This window comes from Accipiter gentilis, chromosome 23, assembly GCF_929443795.1.
Source record: "Accipiter gentilis chromosome 23, bAccGen1.1, whole genome shotgun sequence".
Lineage (NCBI taxonomy): Eukaryota > Metazoa > Chordata > Aves > Accipitriformes > Accipitridae > Astur > Astur gentilis.
In genome coordinates this window covers 23,622,921-23,641,435 of record NC_064902.1, presented here as the reverse complement: position 1 = coordinate 23,641,435, position 18,515 = coordinate 23,622,921, and the positions used below count along the sequence as shown (strand labels likewise).

At 49.5% G+C, this 18,515-nt stretch overlaps 1 protein-coding gene across 1 annotated transcript in view; it reads right to left on the bottom strand.

The window, feature by feature from the left end:
- Positions 1-15,215, bottom strand: part of GRM7 (glutamate metabotropic receptor 7) — a 307,513-nt gene extending 292,298 nt beyond the window's left edge. The window contains exon 1 of the mRNA XM_049826946.1: positions 14,689-15,215. Within this exon, the coding sequence (XP_049682903.1) occupies positions 14,689-15,198 (510 nt within the window). The 5' untranslated portion in view covers positions 15,199-15,215. The remainder of the gene's footprint in view (positions 1-14,688) is intronic.
- Positions 15,216-18,515: the final 3,300 nt, after the last annotated feature.

Genomic DNA, 18,515 nt, shown 5'->3' with positions numbered 1-18,515 from the left:
ATACAGTTCAATTGAGAAAGATCATGTTTTCTCCTAGCTGTGTGTTTAAACTATACCTCATTATTTTTGTTGGTTTTAATGTGTGCCGTATTTATTACAATTTAAGTGATAAGATTTAAGATGCTCTACAAAAAACAGTAGGAAAGACAAAAAGAACAGTTTGCTAGTTTTGCTAGCTCAATGATACCTTTATAATGGCACAAGAAAAAAAATCTTCATTTCATGAACCCAATAGCATCTTATCTAAAATTCACCCTGGAGATCAGGATCAACTGTCAGACCAATTTTACAAACTGCTTAGGAGCTGAGTGAGGAACAGTGGAGGGAGGGAAGAGCGAGAAGCACACACATTCTTTGCTAAAAAATTCAATTAAAAAAAGTAGCAAAAGGAAAAACAAAGCAATATGTATAAACAAACCATTGCATAAAAATGTGTACAATAATTTGCTGCACAGAGGTACCACAAATCAGCTAGTTGCCTGGTGGCACAGTTAATATTTTTGATAAACTGTTACAACTTTTTTCATAGCGTAGAGCCATGAATGATACACCTCAGCTCCCTGACTGCTGCAGCATTTGCTTGCTTGCTAACATGCAAACATGCCGTGTTACCCGTAAGAGGAGCCCCAAACCTGCTCCAAACCAGGCTGCAGTGCGATGGCTGACGGCCCTGCTCTAATTCTGCATGTGGCATTTTCACGGGGGCCGATAAGAGTTTTGAGCCAGGACCAACTGCTGAGTTATGATAATCAGGAGAGAGCCGTTACATATGTAAATATTAAGTGCAGGGTTACGGCACAGCATAGATCCATGCTCAGAAACAACTACAGGCTTTATTTCACACCCGTGCATTCATCATAAACATGGCCATATAACGCACATTTGAATAAGCAATTATTATTTCACTGACAGATGGATTTCTTAGAGAGAGCAGCAGAAGCTTTGCTTGTCTCGAGCAGGACATTTTCTAGCAGAGTTATCAGCCTCATTCCTCGTGCTTTTGTGCTTAGAGGTATTTATTTTCTTCTGAAATGTAAGAAGATCCTTCCTGAGAAAATAAGCACAGGGCTTGGAGGCTTTTTTAATAACAATTTGATTCTCTAGCAAAATACATTTATCACAGGTGGAAAAAAAAGTATTTGCGATTTCTTTCACTTCTTCAAGGATTTAATGCCCTTCACAGTTTACCAGATCACAAAAATATTCCTCAAGATGGAAAGCTGCCTTCCAATGGACTTGCACACCATCCGCCTGGTCTCACATTGAGATGCGTTACAGATCTCACTGCGTTACAGACTTACTTCTGCAGCAGCCCTGGACGTCCTCCATGAAGCTTGAAGAAGCCAAGTCATTTCTCCATTTCCCCATATCCGGTTTAGCCAACAAACTGAAAACAAGCTGTAACCCCCTAAGGGCTGATGCCATCATGGTTGCTGCAGGCAGATGGAAAATTAATTTTTTTGTGTCAATGTCCAGAATCCCATACAGTACACAAACCACTTTACCTAGGACACTAACATGCTACTACAGGAAATGGTTTCAAGCACTGGAACAGGCAACGAGCTCCCACTTGCCGCAGACTTGCTGGGGAATCCAGAAATCAAAATAGCCTTTCCTAATTTTGAAAATCCTTCACTGTAGTAGTGGTATATGCACCTTAAAAAGATAATTCCTTTACATCGCTAATACTTGGAGATTTTCTGTACTGCTGTCAGATAGAAAAACTACAAAACCACAAAAAAAAATCATTTAATTAATTTTTATTGTCAATATCATTTCTGTGCATTGAAGTACTACCACAAAATTACCTTCTTTAAAAATCACTAAAGCATCTCTATTAGTGCTGGATTTTATTTCTACAAAAGTAACAACTTCCAGCCAAATTTGAGTTGACAGCTTCCCTTTAACTTTTGATTTATTCCTGCCATTTTTTTATTAAATGGGATTTGGCCTTGATCCTACCTATTAGGACTCCATCTTGATGGGATCAGCACGGGAAACAACTCTGGGCACTTAGTCTTGTTTCTATAGCTGCAAGGCACTAGCACAATTAAAACTGGTGGTGATGCTGTCTAGGCTCTTACAGGCTGTCATGAAATTCAAGACAACAGGATAATTTATTAGCTTTCAGCCATCCATTAGGTTAACCTGTACCTTATTGCTTCATATTCATCTCTTCATCATGCATTGCCCTCAGAAATAACCATACACGAAGGGCATCTCGGCATACCTGCTGCCCCAAAGATCACAGACCTGGGGAATGTACCCATTTCCAAAGGGAATAAATACATGGAGAAGAAAGCCACAGCCTCAGGCTGTGTAAGCTGCCAGAGCTCCACTTATATCCATCAGCAGGGAACTTGACCCCAACCACACAGAATCACTTTTCTTAATTGAATAAACCCAGCCATCAGCCCTCGTTAACCAGCAATAGGTGGGTGGTCCTCTGGGAGGCCACGGTCCCACCGCATCCTCCTGGGAGGGCGGGCAGGGTTCTCACCACGGGTGGGGATAGAGAATGCAAGAGAAACAGCAAGTAGAAAAGACACGACAAGGAAGGTAACATTAATAATACCCCCGAGAGGCCTTTACCAACTCCATTTTATACGCAATAGGAAGGGCAGGAAGGTGAGAAGGCAGCACAGGTTGTTCTGGCTGCATCAGCCGAGACAGAAGTTCTCAACTTTGAAGTTCTATGGGGAGAGCAGCAGCAAGCGTTGGACACAGCCAGAATGCGTGTTTACAGCACAAGAGAGGTGCTTATGGACCTGAGTGTCAAAAAAAATTCAAATGCTGAAGGCTGGGGACTGGGGAATCAATGGAGAATGTAACACAGTGAATACTAAACTCTGTGTTGTCCTTGAGATACACAAGGTGCAGGCTGATATGTGGGATTCGATCAAGTTGCCTTTGATTTTTTTTTTTTTTTTTTTTTTTTAACATGGAAATCAAGTACCGAGATTCATGGGACACACTGTCAAAACTCAAGATGAGCATCAGAGATCTATCAAACATCTACAGCGAGTTGAGCTCATCCGGGAAAACGGATAATCTTTGTTTCACTTTTAATTAGAGACTATAAGCTTATACCTATTTTCAGAGTTTAAAGTATGTATGTTACATGGAGTCTTGTGTTACTGGGATTAAACATCAGTGGTCTCTGATATCATGACTGAAACCAAAAAATATTGATTAAGCTTACCAAGTTGTGTTTATCAAACAGACGTACTTAGAAAGCACAAATGCATGGCTCTCCCAGGATGAAGGGCCATATTCACAGTGAAAACGGAATTTGCCATCAAACTTCTAGTTGGTCTAGTCAAGCTTTCTTTGGCAACAGAACTTTTAATACTAACTGGTCTGTGTTTACCTCAAGATGTCTAAACATAAATTTGTGTTCAAAAAAAAGTACAGATTTATCACAAAAATTGTTTGTAAGTTTATTTCAAAAGTAAATTTGTTTCAATCTTAGCAGTGTTTTGATAGCCCAGCAAGCAGTGGCGGCTGCTCTGGTGTGCTCAAACTGGGCTCCCAGTGTGCCCCCCATGAAGTCTGTGCGGTTTCCTCATGATCACATCAGCTATGGCACAACCGGCACCTCTGCCTCTCACAACTTGCATTTTATCTGTGATCTTGTATTAAGGAGCTCATTTGTTGTGGCTGCTGGAAATAGAAGGCTGCTGAAGCTTTTAAGGCCAAAATCCTCCATTCTCATAGAAGAAAATTGCCTGCTGTCCTGTCCTTCTTACTATCTTGAACATGCCAATAGCTGGGGCCCACAATCCTGCAAAAACGTAAATTCCTCCTGTGTCGCCAAGCGCTGCAATACATTTACAAAGCAATTGCACTCAGTTTGTACTGTGTGAAAAAATACCATGCATATAATTATGAGGCTGAATCTAATGACATTGAAACAAATCTCCATTCTGATGAATGCATAATTACTGTTATTAAAATATTTATGAAATAATAAATTTATTAGAAAGTCTTCTGCATATGGGCTTGCAGAATGCTTTACCGTACACAAATTCTAAAATGGCAGGAGGGAAAAACTTGCAAGGCACCGAACTTGAGCATTTCCACCTGAGACAATGTAGGCACAAAGGTCTCCTGAGACCCTCAACCCTCTGTCCCCTCCATCAAAGATACTGAATAGAGAGAATTGGGATTTTATTATTTTCTTCCTTTGGAAAATTTTCAGTTCTTTAAACAAGGGCTATTGTGGAAGCAAACTCCTCGTGGGGTTTTTGTTTGGTTGGTTTTTAACACAGGTAGCCTAGACTGGAAATGCATCACTGGGATGAGACAGAGTTTAAAATAACCACTAGTACCCATCCAGACCACTGGAAATTTAGGCTGACATCTCGAGCCTGAATCAGAGAGAGATGAGTTTCACGAGTCTCAGCTGAGTGATTGTTAATCTTGTGGATAAATCTCTCCCACTAAAGCATTCAAAACCTCTGCTTTTTGTACCTCACTTCCAGCATAGAAGGGAGAGCAAAATTCTTGCTTTAGGAAGATTGCTATTGCATCTTCTGTTGCACTTAAGCCTCATAGCCTGCTGTGAAAGTACAGTCAAAACAAAACCAGGAAAATTTCCAGCAAAGAGGATAAAAGCTGACTATTAAGAGGAAAAAATAGTCTTTCATGGAGGTTGTAGAATATTCTTCAGAAAAGTTTATAAAAGAACTTAGCCAAGCATCTGCTCAGACCAGCCTGGCTATATGGGTCCCACCTCAGACCAGCGACTCGGCACGAGTACGGAGGACCGCCGCTGAAGGAGGCGGCAGCAAGAGCCGCATCGATAACCTCTGCTCCCAGAAAATGGGAGGGGAGCACCCAAGGGGGCTGGAGCGGGAGGTCGAGGGGAGGGTACCAGGGCAAAGGGATGCTTGAATCTGCCCAAGCGAATTAGCGAGATGCTCACCCAGCTTGCTGCCTTCCCACTGACATCAGCCGGTGCTGGAGCATCCAAAGAAAATGCTGGAAAATTGTGCTAAGACAGGTGTGTGTTTCTGTCCCCTACACTCTTTGGATTTATGGTCCTATTTATGTATGGGCACTCTTCTAAGAAAAGTTAGGATTAGTGCCTTTGCGTAGGATAGTAATAAATGGCTGCTACAAAAATCGCATGCAGGGATCTGTATTCACTTTTACACCATCATTTCTATAACTGAAATTTGGTCTATGAACAAAAAGGGTGACTTTTCCAGCTAACCCTGGAAATGCCCCATAACCACGCTACAATCAACTTTCTCCCGTTTCCAGTGACAAAGGGTGACCTTTAAAACGGCGGCGCGGGGCTTGGCTCGCCCTTCAGCTCCCCTTAAGGCTGCAGCACTGACAGTGGCGATGCTCGCTCCTGCCACGGGGCTCGGATCGCTGAACCCCACCGGCTGCGGGCACCCCGAGCAGCGCTGGGCTGCTTGCTACATCCTGCTATCAGCCACAGAAACGTGAAACTTCTTATGCAGAAAGTGGAGATACGGGTTTGTATCAACCCACCTGAGGAGAACCTGGATCAGAGTCATTTTTCAGGACAACTATAGCTTAAGGTTTTGGCTTTGTCAGCAGTTGTTATACCTGCAAGTGAAAAGCCAAAACCAGCTGTAAAACTGTAAGAGCAAGATCTAAAGGCATATCTACAGCAAGGCAAGGGAGCACAGGGACCACACCAAAGGCAGGTCCAGATTATCTGGCTTTTGAACTGGGAGCAGTAAAGCAGCTCCAGCAAGGCACTGCCCTTGGGCTAAGGCGAGCGGCCCCGTGCCAGTTACCCTCCGTGTGACACGCCGACGGGGCTGTGTCCTCCCTGGGACTCCCGTGTCACTGCCTGGCACTGATCTGGGCTGTGCAGGTACCGGACTCGACCTTGGCCGTTTCCTCCACCAGGGCAATGCGCTGCACGGTGACCGCTCTCAGCTCCTCCATCCCGACCTCGACTCTCCCTTTGATCCCTGAGAGCAGCTCGAGGCAGAGGCAGAGGTGGCAGGCACATGGCCAGTAGCCTGCCACAAAGGGAATGGCCACCACAGCCCTGTTGTCCATCCTCTTTGCCCATGCTGGGGTCCCAAAAGCCACTGAGCTGCTGCCAGGAGAAGACCTGAGGCTCCTGCTGCTGGGAGGAGAGGGAGGGAGAGCTGGTCCCGCAGAGCATCTTCCTTCCAGCGCCCTCTCACTCCGCACCAGCTGCACGCCACCCCCTCCACCGTCTTCCCCCTGTTTTCCATCACGGTTTCTGCCTGTCCTCCCTTCCCGGGTAGGAACAGCCAAGCCTGAACACAACCCATTGACTGTACTGCTGAACGCCTCTGAGGTGGCTCTGTATTACTAAAACACGTCTTTTCTCTATTAATCACACATCATTGATTCTTCTGAGTCCTAACATCATAATAATGCGAGACAGACAGAATCGAAAAGCCAAACAAGCGGGTGACAAGACTGTCGGCACACTGATAGCAGTGGCAGTCAACGACAGCGGAGACGTGCTCCATCCCGTCCTCGCCCACCATGTCCTGGCACTGGTGCCTGCTCTCCCCTTCCCAGCCTTAGCCCTGAGCAAAATGTTAGAAGACAGGTCACTTAACGTCTACAGCATGAAGATCTACCAAAAAAAAGGTATTTTTATATACATGCAAGTATGTGTGTATGTATATATATAAAACACCTACATACACAAACGTATTCATAGACATTAAGCAGAACCATCATCAGAATGAAATCTTGCAGCCCTAGACTACTCTTAACTGTCCCCTCCACCCCCACAGGTCAGGCAATCCTTTTAACAAAACCAGAGCTATTTGATGTGCCCTACATGTGAAAAGATTTTATCTGTGCCACGCCAGGCAGCACACGGCATTCAGAAGGGAAGGTCTCCCCAGCCTGCCTTCTCTTCCCATTTAAATCAGAGGCCAGGGACTCTGAGTGCTTCTCATGATCTCTACTCAAGGAGAAATGTGATCGCTAGTTAGGAGCACTTCACAGGCGTTTGGGCGTGCTTGCCAAGTTCATTTAAAAGTACTTGGAAGTGAGGCATTGCCCTGCATTACCCCATCAGCCAAGGAATAAGAGGATATATACTTTGCAACGCACTCCCATTTGTGCGGCATGCTAATGCCTCTCCTGAACATCCCAAATGACACAGCAAAAGCATCACTTCTCACAATGCAGGCTAAATTAGAAGGAAGTTGGGCAACACTGCTGGAGTTACGGTTTCTTTGGAAATGTAACACCACTTGTCAAATCTTCTCAAAAGGAGGTGCTTGCCCCCCTGGAGACGGAGCGAGGCCCCGATGTGAAGGTCTCCGCAGCCGCCCCGCTGTAGGGATGCTCGGGGTGCACCACCCTGCACCCTGCCATCGGGTGCACGGCGCCGGTGAAGGGCTTCGTAATGAACTACAGAACGCAGGAGCCCGGACACCCCACCGCAGTACCTGCTCCGTCACACTCGGCAGCCCCCAAGTTGCAAAAAAAGCCCCTCATGCCATGCCAACCTCTGCTGTGCTGTCCATGCAGGGGTAGCACGATGACATGGGGACAGAGAAATTAAAGAGCTTTAAGACCGTTCCTACATATTAACTGCTGTCATTTGAAGTCTCTCTTCCTGATGTAGTACGATTCCATGGAAGAACTACGCTAGCTCTGCAGGTATGAGAGTTACTCGGCCAGGTAAAATGCGTGGTGACTGTGCACGAGTGACCGGTGGCCTGGGGCAGGGCAGGGCTACCATATTTTAGCGGCCCATAACAGGACCATGCTTTATTCTCAGCTAAATTGGTGATGATTCAGAATACCTCTACTGCCTTCAGCAGAAGGGCTTTATAGGACCTTGTGAATCATCAGTAATGAGGAAGGCTTTAGAAATACTTGTTTTTCTTCAGATTTCTCTCTGCCTGGATACCCACTCCACCACACTAATGACCTGACTATATTGGATTCCATGCTCTCCAAACAGCCTTAATTACATGCTTCGTATCTTCCAATATTATGATAAAATTCATCACAGTCCCATGTCTGGGACAGTCAGCATTGTCACTCATTGAGATTAATTTGAATATCACCATAAATAGAAATAACAACAGCTGATATTACGATGCAGAGTATTGTGCTGGATGCCTCCAAGCAAAACTCATTTAATAGAATAAAATACAGAATATAGAACATGTAGTTTTACAGTATTAGTGTTATAAGATTCAAAACCAGATCAATATTTCTTTCATAGAAATTAATGCCTTGAAATGAACCCTCCATTTGTCACTCCAAAGAGGTCACCTTATTTCATTTCAAAGAATAAATTGGGAATGGCACAAATGTACTTGCTGAATAATGCTTTCACCCTAGAAGCTGGCATCTTCCAGCATCCCCCTGTGCTGCCCCCCACGCCAGCCCCAATTATCTGCTAATCCTTTGCTCACGTAAGCACCATCATCCCTCTCTGTCTCTCTCCATGGGAGAGCATCCCTCTCCTGCCAGAGCCAGTCTTCTTCCACATGACTCTTTGCAGTCCCTTCTACCCAACGTCTACGGAGACACGCTCGAAAATAGATTAAGAGCCAAGATTATTGCTAATATTGGGTTTTGCCTTGTCAAGAAAATAAATTTTACCTCCAAAACACCGGTCTCCAGAAAAATATATTCATAGCACCTCCAACCTCGCATTAGTAACTCCTCATGGAAGCATGTGAAATCCTGAAGCAAGGATTTTACTTTTGATTTATACAGGTGACATAAGATTCCACATCTATTAAATGTAGCCCAATATTTCAACAATACAGTAGAATGGCATGGCTCAGCTTGTTGACACATGTTAGGTGCATCAGTAACAACAAGGACAAATATTTGGAGACTGATGAAAATGAAAGCTTGCTGAGAAACACAAAAGCCATTTTTTGAAAAGAGGCAAAGAATTAAAGTTTACTGTTTCCTAGTTTCAGCTTTTTGTTGAATTCTCTATGAGTTTAACTGAAAAATGTGTAGTTCTCCTGAAATACCTTTTATAAAATGAATCATTACCCCACTTCCTAAGACCAATATTGTCTTATTAAAAGTCAGAAGAGGAAAATGCAATAAACTGGTAATGAGTTCAAAATATATTAGCATCTAGAGAAAAATACTGCTAAAGTGTGTTAGTTTTCTTCCCAAATACCAGCAATAACCCAAGAGTCCCCCCGTGGCAGGTACACTACAGTCAATTAAATTGGCCATTTACTACCATCTCATTAAGTCAAGTTCAGCAGGAGGGGGCTCGCCATGAGTCTTTGGCTTTGCACCCAGAACCTACACAAATGGAAACCTTTGGGCCTATATCCCATATTGCTGCAAACGAGGGGGAGAAAGGGAGGAACAATCAGTTTGCAAATGCTTTTGCTGCAGAGTGAAGGAGTGTATAGAATCTGATCAGAGGAGCAGCATAAAATTAATTAAAAACCAAACACTTAAGAAGAATCTCTTGAAATCGTGGCATCACACGTTCTGTAAAGGGATTCTCATGCAGCCCTCATCCTTCTTCCCCGTGACCGTGCTGCCAATCCAGCAGGAACAGGCACCGATGACTGCTGAGAGCCAAATTGAATTCCCCAGGCCAGAAGCTGAGACAGAACCCCAATCTCCACCGCCACCGGTCGCAGCACCTCGAGCGTTGCAGCTCAGCCAGCCACAGCCTGTTGCTGCAGGCGGCTACCACCGCTTTGGCAAAGAGTATCTCCACACTCGGAGAGCCCTGGAAAACGCACGCCCTTTTCCAAGAAAAAAGAAGCATCCGACTCAGAGCTGCACTTCGAAGCTGTATTCCCTTCTGAATAATCGCATTTCTACTGGCTTCATTGTGTCTAGAGCAGAAGGCGGGATCGCAACCTTCAATCTGTCTCATTTCGTACAAAGGTGCCCGCAGATGGAAATAGAGCCAAAAGGCCCCAAGGGATATAAGGGAAGTTTCAATTTACACTCCCAATCTCATTGTACTCCTTTATCCCACGCTGGTTTCTAAAAAGTTCCCTGAAGGGGCTTGGTAACGCACCCCTGTGGGCCACGAGAACCATCACTGATAAAAGCAAAAAGGTATTTAGACAAGAAAAAACGATTGTTGATTGACTATTTAAAATTACATCCACTGAGGACAGACACCTGAAGCGGTAATTAGTTCATTATTAAAGCTTGTAATGAGAAGTCTGTAGTTCTAAAGGAGTCCAAAAATTAGTTTTCCAGTAGAAAAAAAAAAGAAATCAGCGTGCTGATACTCCCCATATTGCGTGGTTCTACTCCCAGAAAATATGGAACAGATGAAACATTTGGCAATTTTTTCAGCATAGTTATTGAATTTCATGGAGTTAAATTTGTAAGGAAAGCTATGACACTGTGAAGTAACAATATTTTTTACAATGCAAAACTAGCAGCCTATAAACATATTGCCTCGAACTCCCTGATGCGTTTGGAAACAGCTTTCCAAATTGTTTCTGTTTTATTTTTAGAACAGATATTTAATTTACAATCGGCATACTATTTATTGGCATGCTGTAACAGAATTGTATTTTGAAAAAGTCACTGTATTTGACATACTTGAATATTTATGCATTTATATCTCCACGGTCCACCACACATTATATTATCCCTTCTGTTGCATTAATCCGAGGCCCTGCAGCAAAGACACAGGCCCTCGGTGCTGGGCAGCACACCTGCTCCACGCAGCCCTGCTCCCAAAATTCAGGGCTTAACCATCCCTCCTCATCCAGGGCAGGGCTGGGGCACAAGCCCCGGAGCACAGGAGGTCTCGTCTACAGAGGGACGTAGTCAGAAGGGGCTATCTCACACGAACTCCGGCCAGGAGCTCATCCCTGCTTCTCAGGAGGATGAAGTTAAATACCAGAGAGCTGCAAAAAATGAAGCAGCCAGCCAGAGGCACCCCCCAGCTCGACCCCTTGCCAAACCGGAGAGAGCTCGTCTGCGTTGTCTTCAAAAGGGAGTCAAACATCCAGCCGTGCTGCGGTGCGTCTCAGGCGTGGGTCCAACTTGCTCCTCAAGCTTGGACCTCGGTGCGCCGCCGGGATGCTCTTCAACCTTTTAAATGAAGTAACTCACGGAAGATCCCACACAAAGTTCACGGCAATGACAGATACTGAACTGGGGTGTAAAGCCTCCTCCTTCGTCTAAACCCTGCGCTGGTGCAGGGCCGCTGCATCTCTCGTTAGTTGCAATTTTGGAAGAGAAATTCTTGCGTACTTGGCCTTAGGAGACATACTGCCCTCATCGGCAATGCCTGTGCCCACCTCCAACGCACCGACACATCCTGCGTGACTCAGAGCCGCGACCGGCGCTGACTACGGCTCTCGGCAGCCCCGACAGCTCCGCTCCATCAGCGTGAGCACGTCAAAGGCAGGCAGAGTCGGGGCGACGGCTTCCCCTCGCTCGGGCAGCAGCTGGGACTCGGTGCCGGCCCCAGGGCTCCAGGGAAAGTCCCCCCGCCCCGACTAGTCCCATCATCTCTTATCAAAGGTGCGATTCAGGGATAAGTGGGGAGGCAGATAGAAGAGGCAGGGGGAGGGACTTTTGCTTTCATCGCACGGGAAAAAGCCCAAGTCTAATGCAGATACTTCACATCCTTTTTTTTTTACAAAAAGAAAGCCTCTACCAAGCTTCAAACAGTGATTACACGGATGAATTCAAACCGGAGGACCTCAGTACCGTTTTCCCCTGCTGACCCACCTGTTGGCATTAGCTGAAGATGCTCCCAACCCTCTGTGCTAGGTTGGGGACAGGCAGGTGAGCTGCATGGAGAGCTATCGTAACTTCACGTGCAGAGAGGGAGATGAATAGCCTAAATCTTACCCATCCTGGAAAGAAAGCCCCTTAGGCATCAGTAGCTGGCTGAGGAAACCCCACTGTGCTCTGCATTGGTTATATATATATATATATATATATTTATTTTTTCTCCCTACGTTACGGTAGAGTACAAATACTTCTCTTCCAAGATACTGTCAGAGAAATGTAAACACTAGTAAGATTTCTTTGCAGAGGCCTCCACAGATGGAAAGAGTTTTCATCTACGAGATGTTAGGGAAAAGCCAGCTTGGGCATGAAAAGAAGTGTTCCAGAGCCATTCACCCACCCTTCACCACTGCCATGGTCAGTAAAACCTTGAGGGACCCATGAGAAGCAAGCTGGCTGCAACAGCTCATGCTTTTGAGAAAGTATTTAGGTTAACAAGTTTTTTATGGTTGGGGAGTTGGTTGGGTTTTTTTCTTTCCAGTAGCTTACAGCTTCTCACCCACCTCCACGCAACAGTACTTAGTTGCTTAATAGGTCCAGTTCTCCTCCTCTCTCTTAAAAGAGTTCTTTCTTTCTTATTTCTCTCTGGCTGGGACACGTTCTGCACTGTGTTTTGAGGGAGGAGAGGACAATAAGGAACAGTTTTATTGCATGAAAAATCCACTTAAAGAAGGCAGAACTGAGCTGTAAAATACATATTCAGTAAAATCTCTCTCAGTATGTACCAGTTCCTGCTTTCTGGATGATTTGGTTAAAAAGCAATTTTGAACAGATGCTTAGTCACAACACATTAAAATGTTTAGATTTATATAAATCTCTCTAAATGCAGAAACTGCCCAAATGTCTGATTTTCTGCGAACTCCATCACATAACATATCATCAAAGATTTTGCAGGTATTGTGGCATTACACAAAAGGCTCCCGGTGCCCAGGATTTCCTTCTGAGTGAGATCTCAGTCGAGAGTGCCCAGGATTCGGCTCTTGAATGAGATTCAGTATAAAACAGCTGGCTCATCTCAATCTACTGGCTGGTGGAAGTCTACAGCAGATCAGCGGCTGCTGAACCGGTACTTCAGCAGAACTTCAGCACCGCTCGCATCCCTCCAAGCTTCTCGGCTCCAGCTCAAGCAGAACATGAGATCATCTGTTTTGCAGCCCAGGAAGGGGTGTTTGTAATGCAAGAAGTCTCGAACAGAAATAAGTACAGCGTACCTAGCGATGCCAAGCTCGCTCGCGCACACGAGCAGGGCTGCTTTCTCGGCGGTAGCATTGCAATACAAAGACCCGCACGTTAAAGCCGCACAAATTGTTAGAGATTCAGTACACCGCTGAATCCAGAAGCAATACAAGTCGCATTTTAATTTGCCAAGAGGGGGGAGGCGAGCAAGGAAAACAAAACCAGATCCTTAATGTTCTGCCAGGGAAACGGACAGGACCGAGTCCGGCTGGGCAGCGCAAAGGGCAGCGATGGGGGAAGGCGCATCGCTCCGTTCGTCTTGCATGTGACGGCCGTACCTGGCACCGGCAGCCAGATGGGAATAAGGAGTAACGATGACTGCTGACAGCGGAGAGCGGATTTGCCGTGAAAACCTCACAAGTTTCCAGCTGGGAAAAGCGGGGGATCTCTCCGCCCGCCGCACAAAAATAAAAATAAACCCCACCACCACCTTCCGCATGCGAAGGCGTAGGATAGGAAGCGAGAAACTCCGCTGCTCACGATGCATCTGGTGGCGGTTGTGTCACTGTCACTGCGCCCGCGATCGCTGCCGAGGAGCGCCCGGGGGGTCGCTGCCGGGCCCCGCCGGCTTCACCCAGCGCCCCGGGGGGGACACGGGGACCCCCCAGCCGGGAGCCCCCGACCCCCCTCCCCCTCCCCCCGCCGTCGGGGAACCAAAGCCCGGCTCAGCCCCGCACAGCTGCCGTCTCCCGGACTTGGGGTGCCGGAGAAGGAAGGGCAGGAGGAGGATGTAGCCGAGGAGATGGTTGGGGGGGGGACGACGACGAGGGGGGACAAGGGTCCGTGCCCCGACAGCCAGCCCCGGCGCCCGGAGGGGCACGATCGCGGCGAGACCCGGGGTGGGGGGGCGGCAGCGGAACGGGCAGGCGCTGCAGAGCATCTCCCCCGCACACGCACACCCCCGCACACCCCCGCACACGGTGCTTTAATCCCCCGGCTCCGCTCATCTTCCCCCGGCGCTCCCCGGAGCGGAGCGGCTCTCCCGGGCTGCGGCCGGAGCCCGGCCCCGGCCCCCGGGACGGCCGCGCTGCCCGGCCCCTCCGCTCCGAGCGGGGTCTGGGCTCGGCTCCGTCCGTCCCCGTCCCCCCCCCACCGTCTCGGGAGAGCGGGGGGAGCCCCGGCCCGAGCCGGCCCCGGGAAGCGCTGGGGTGGCCGGAGTTGCCCAGCGCGGCCCCGGCTCCGTCAAGTGCCGCCGGGGAAACCCCCCCCCCCCGGCCCGAGCCCCCGACCCCCCCGGCCCCCCGGGACCTCCTGCCCTCGCACAGCGCGGAGATTTCATGCGAGGAGCCCGTCCCGGCCGTGCCCTGCGCCCGCGTCTCTGCCGAGCCATATTTCTCTCTAACGCAAACCCATCTCAATCCTCGCCTCTCCTCCTTCTTTTTTTTTTTTTTTTTTTTTTTTTCCTTTTCCTCCCCCTCCTCCTTTCGCTTCACGGATTGCTTCTTGCAAATGGGGCGACAAATCCAGAAAGTGCCACGCACCGGGGGAGGATGCTGAAGCAGGGAGGGTGGCTGGCAGGGCAACGAGATGCTCCGGCGGGGAGCCGAACCGAGCGCCTGGAGGGGCACGAAGGGAGTCCGGAGCGGCGGGCGGCCGCCTCCTCCGCCCGTCCCCGGCGGGCAGAGCCCCGCGGCCCGGCCCGGCCCGGCGGGGACGGAGCTCCGCGACCCGCCCGGCGCGGCGCAGCCCTACCTGGAAGAGCCGGAGGATGTTGGCCACCATAATGGACACCGAACTTCCCGACGCCCCGATCACTCCAACTACTTTTTCCGGCTTGACGAAGACGGGCGGCTCCCCGTTGGTGCACCTCACGTCGGAGGTGTCCTTCTGGATGAGAGCCTGGACGAAGGTGAGGGACTGCTCCAGCGCGTAGGTGTCTCGGGAGCAGGTGTCCAGGATGCGAGCGCCCAGCGTGACATTGGGCAGCAGGTCCGGGTCGCTGTTGATCTGGTCCAGGGCGTAGAGCATCGCCTCCAGCCTGTGGATGCCGTTCTCCTTCTTGATGTCCCCGCAGGGCACGCCCGGGGGGCCCTTGGCGTGGACGGGGAAGAGGCCGCCCAGGGTGATGTCCCCCTCCAGCCGGATGGAGTGGGGGGCGTACATCTCCTGCCCCTGGGCCGCCTCGGAGAGCAGGAACTCCAGCAGGCAGCAGGGCAACTTCATCAGAGTCAGGAGCCGCAGCAGCCTGCCCAGCCGGACCATGGTGCCGGTGCCGGTGCCGGTGCCGCCGCCGCCGGGGCGATGCCCCGGGCGATGCCCCGCGCTCCCGCCCGCGCTCCCCTGCGCCTTCATGCGGCCCGGAGGGACCGGGGGGCGGCGGGGCCGGGCCGGGGAGGCGGCGGCGGAGGCGGGGGGGGGGGGGGTTCGGCCGGTCCCGCCCGCCCTGGCCGCGGCTGCCTCCGCCGCGCTCCGCGGCAGCACGGCACTGGGGAGCCGCGCCGCGCCGCTACCGCTTTAAATGGTGGCCGGTCCTTCTCCGCCTCCCGCCCCCTCCTCCGCCCCGCCCGCCGCTGCGCAGGATGCGGCCGCGCCGCCCGAGCCCGGCCCGGGGATAGGGATGGGGATGGGGATGGGGATGGGGATGGAGCCGGAGCCGGGCGGCGGCCCCGGGCCCGGCGAGTTACGGGGGTCGGGGCGGGGGGGGGGGCTACAGGTGGCGCGGAGGCCGGCCGGACCCCGACGGCGCCGGGGAAGGAAGGGGAGAGCCCGGGCAGCCCCGCTCGCCGGGGCCGGAGCCGGAGCCGGGCGCGGCTGCCCGCGGCTGGGAAGCGCCCGCGGAAGGAGCCTCCGGGGAGGAGCTGGGGGGAACACACGACACGGCCGCTCAGCCCCACTGGAGCATCCTCCTCCTCCTCCTCCTCCTCCTCCTCCTCCTCCTCCTCCCGGCGGGGAAGCCTCGGGCCGCGGGCGCCCCCCGCTAGCAGGGCCCGGCAGTGCCGCGGCGGGGAGCGGGGCGAGCTGGGGACCCCGGCGGGGTCCGGCGGGCCAGGAGAGCCAGGGCGGCGAAACCTGCCGCCGAGGTGCAGGAGCAGGCTAGCAAGCCTATTGCACCCAAACCAGCCATCCGGTTTGACATAAGAAAAAAAAAAAAACCCAGAGATCCTCCTCCCCGCTAAGGTGGATACCAATGGAGCCGGTGAGGAGGAGGAGGAGGAGGAGGAGTTTGGATGTAACCCCATACTCCCAAAACCGAAGGCAGGCAGCCGATCTCGCTCTGTTTCAAGATCTCCACACGCGTTTTTCTTCGGCACACCCCGATCTCGAGGATGCTGGAACATCCTGGGTTTGTTCCCGTCATCCCCAAACTGTAACGGCCAGAGACGCGCACCTGTTGCCATTCCCCGCTGACCAGCAAGTCCATGCCCTGTCACATTCCCGGTTCGAGAGTAGTGCAAATACATCTCTGACACCTGGTTCCCGCCAGACCAAGTGCATTTTTTTGGAGACAGCCTTTAATTCCTCCTTCATAAATACCAGATCAAGTATAGCCGCGGTTCATCATTTGGCCCCTAACACCCGCCAGACCAGCCGCGCTCGATGCGAGGTAGCTCAGCCTGCCTAGTCCAGCTACAACTCTGAAGTGTTACTCGCCAAAAGACAGCTACAGTGATTGCTTAATTCCCAACACATTATATTTCAGTGAAGTCAGAGTAACACAACTGTTCCTGTTGTAACAGTAAAAAGTACCAGGAAAAACTGATGGTTTTGATCTGTTTCGGCACGGCCAAATTTTATCTCACAACACTGCAATGTTGCAGCGCGACTAGTCTGGCAGTCACAAGTGAGTGGCTTTGCTGGCCAGGTCTTGACTGAGATGGAGCTGGCTAGGCATTAGTGACGCATCTTCCAATAATTATTAAGGCATTTTAACACCTTAAAAATCTCTGTATTTTTTAAATTGTGTCCTTACTGTATTTTTCAGCCTTTTTTTCTTTCCCTTGTACATTGGTTCTCTGCATCCACTTGTATTTGGCAGAAGTTGCTACAGCCAAGGTTTCCAAACCGGTGCTATTCAAGTACCACCACAACCAGCGAAGGCATCTGAATGTTCCTTGGTGAAAGGGGACATTTGGAGAGCAGCAGCAGAACTGGACAGATGTAGCGGGTTGGAGGATTTTGCAGTAGGGCCAGGATATAACAAGCATAAACAACAATAAAAGCAGCTGGACTTCTCCACTAGAAATTATAATTTTGGGGCTTGGGACCAAAATTTAGTTTTTCCATGGCCTGCAAACATCGTAAGAAACTATTTCATTGTAATTTGAGTATCGTGATGCAGCCTGTGCCATCACCCAGGCCTTGTCGTTTATCATTTTCGTTCATCGCTGGCTGAAAGCACAGCCGTACTTTCCCACCAAACCCGCACATGTCCACCGTCGTCATCCTGAGAGTGGAAAGTTCACGTGCAGGACGGGGCACACACGTGCTGGGGGCGGGGGGGGGGGGGGTGTCACAGATGCTGGTGACTTGGCTGCTGCCTCCCCACAGCCCCAGGATCGGACACCCACTCCTCATCCAACCTCTGCCAGTGGAGCTGCCACGTAACCAGTGCCCGTTTCCCACCCCTCGAGGCATACACGCATCTTAGCTCTTTACGTCAGCTCACCTGCTGCGCAGTGTAAGTGCCTTCCTCCTCAGCTAGTCCTTGGTAATATCAGCTCCATCCCCCTTTGACACCTGAATGTGCGCAGTTAAAGTGTAAGCTCTTCAGCGTTTATTTACCTCTTGCCCACTTAAAGCTCCTCTTTGAGAATCTTAGCTGTATTTATTATTATTAAAAAATCTGACTCTAGTGGTTGTAGAGAAGAGTTTGCAAGCATGACTCAAGTTTGCCTTAAGTGCTCAAGATTCAGAATGGATGTAAATACAAATCATCTTTTCTAATAAATCTCATTGTTTTGCAGGAAGCTACCTCATGATTTTGAAAGCTTCCTGTTGATTTTTGGTTTTGTTTTTTTTTTTTTTTCCTTTGGGCGAATCTGCAGTTACATTCAACATGTTTATCCTCTCAAAATTACAGAAAACCCATCTGCTGTCTACTTCATCCTCCTTTTCCTCATGCCCTGGCTTACCTAAAAAATTAGTCTATGTATTCCGCACCAGATTCCCTAAGGCAACACAGAAAATGACACAGTTGATCAAGGCAGACCCAGGGTCCATCCCAGCCCAGTATCTTCTCTTGGAATAGCAGCAGATGTGTCGGAAGAAAAGGCAGGAGCTCTGCAGTATGCAGATGTCTTTAATCTGTTCCTACCATAAGTCTCTTCCTGGTCTCTCATATATAGAAATTGGTTTAAGCCTTGAAGCATGAAAAATTATTCTAATTACATTACAAAAATTGATATAGTTAATCATTACTCTGGATATTCTTGATATCCGTAAAAATGCCCAGTCCCTCTTCCACTCTTGCTAAGTACTTGGCTTCGGTGGCCTCCTGTGGTAATGACTACCACTGTTTAATTGGACGTTGCCTGAAAAAAACCTGTTTATCAGTTTTCAATTTCCTGCTTTTTAAGTTT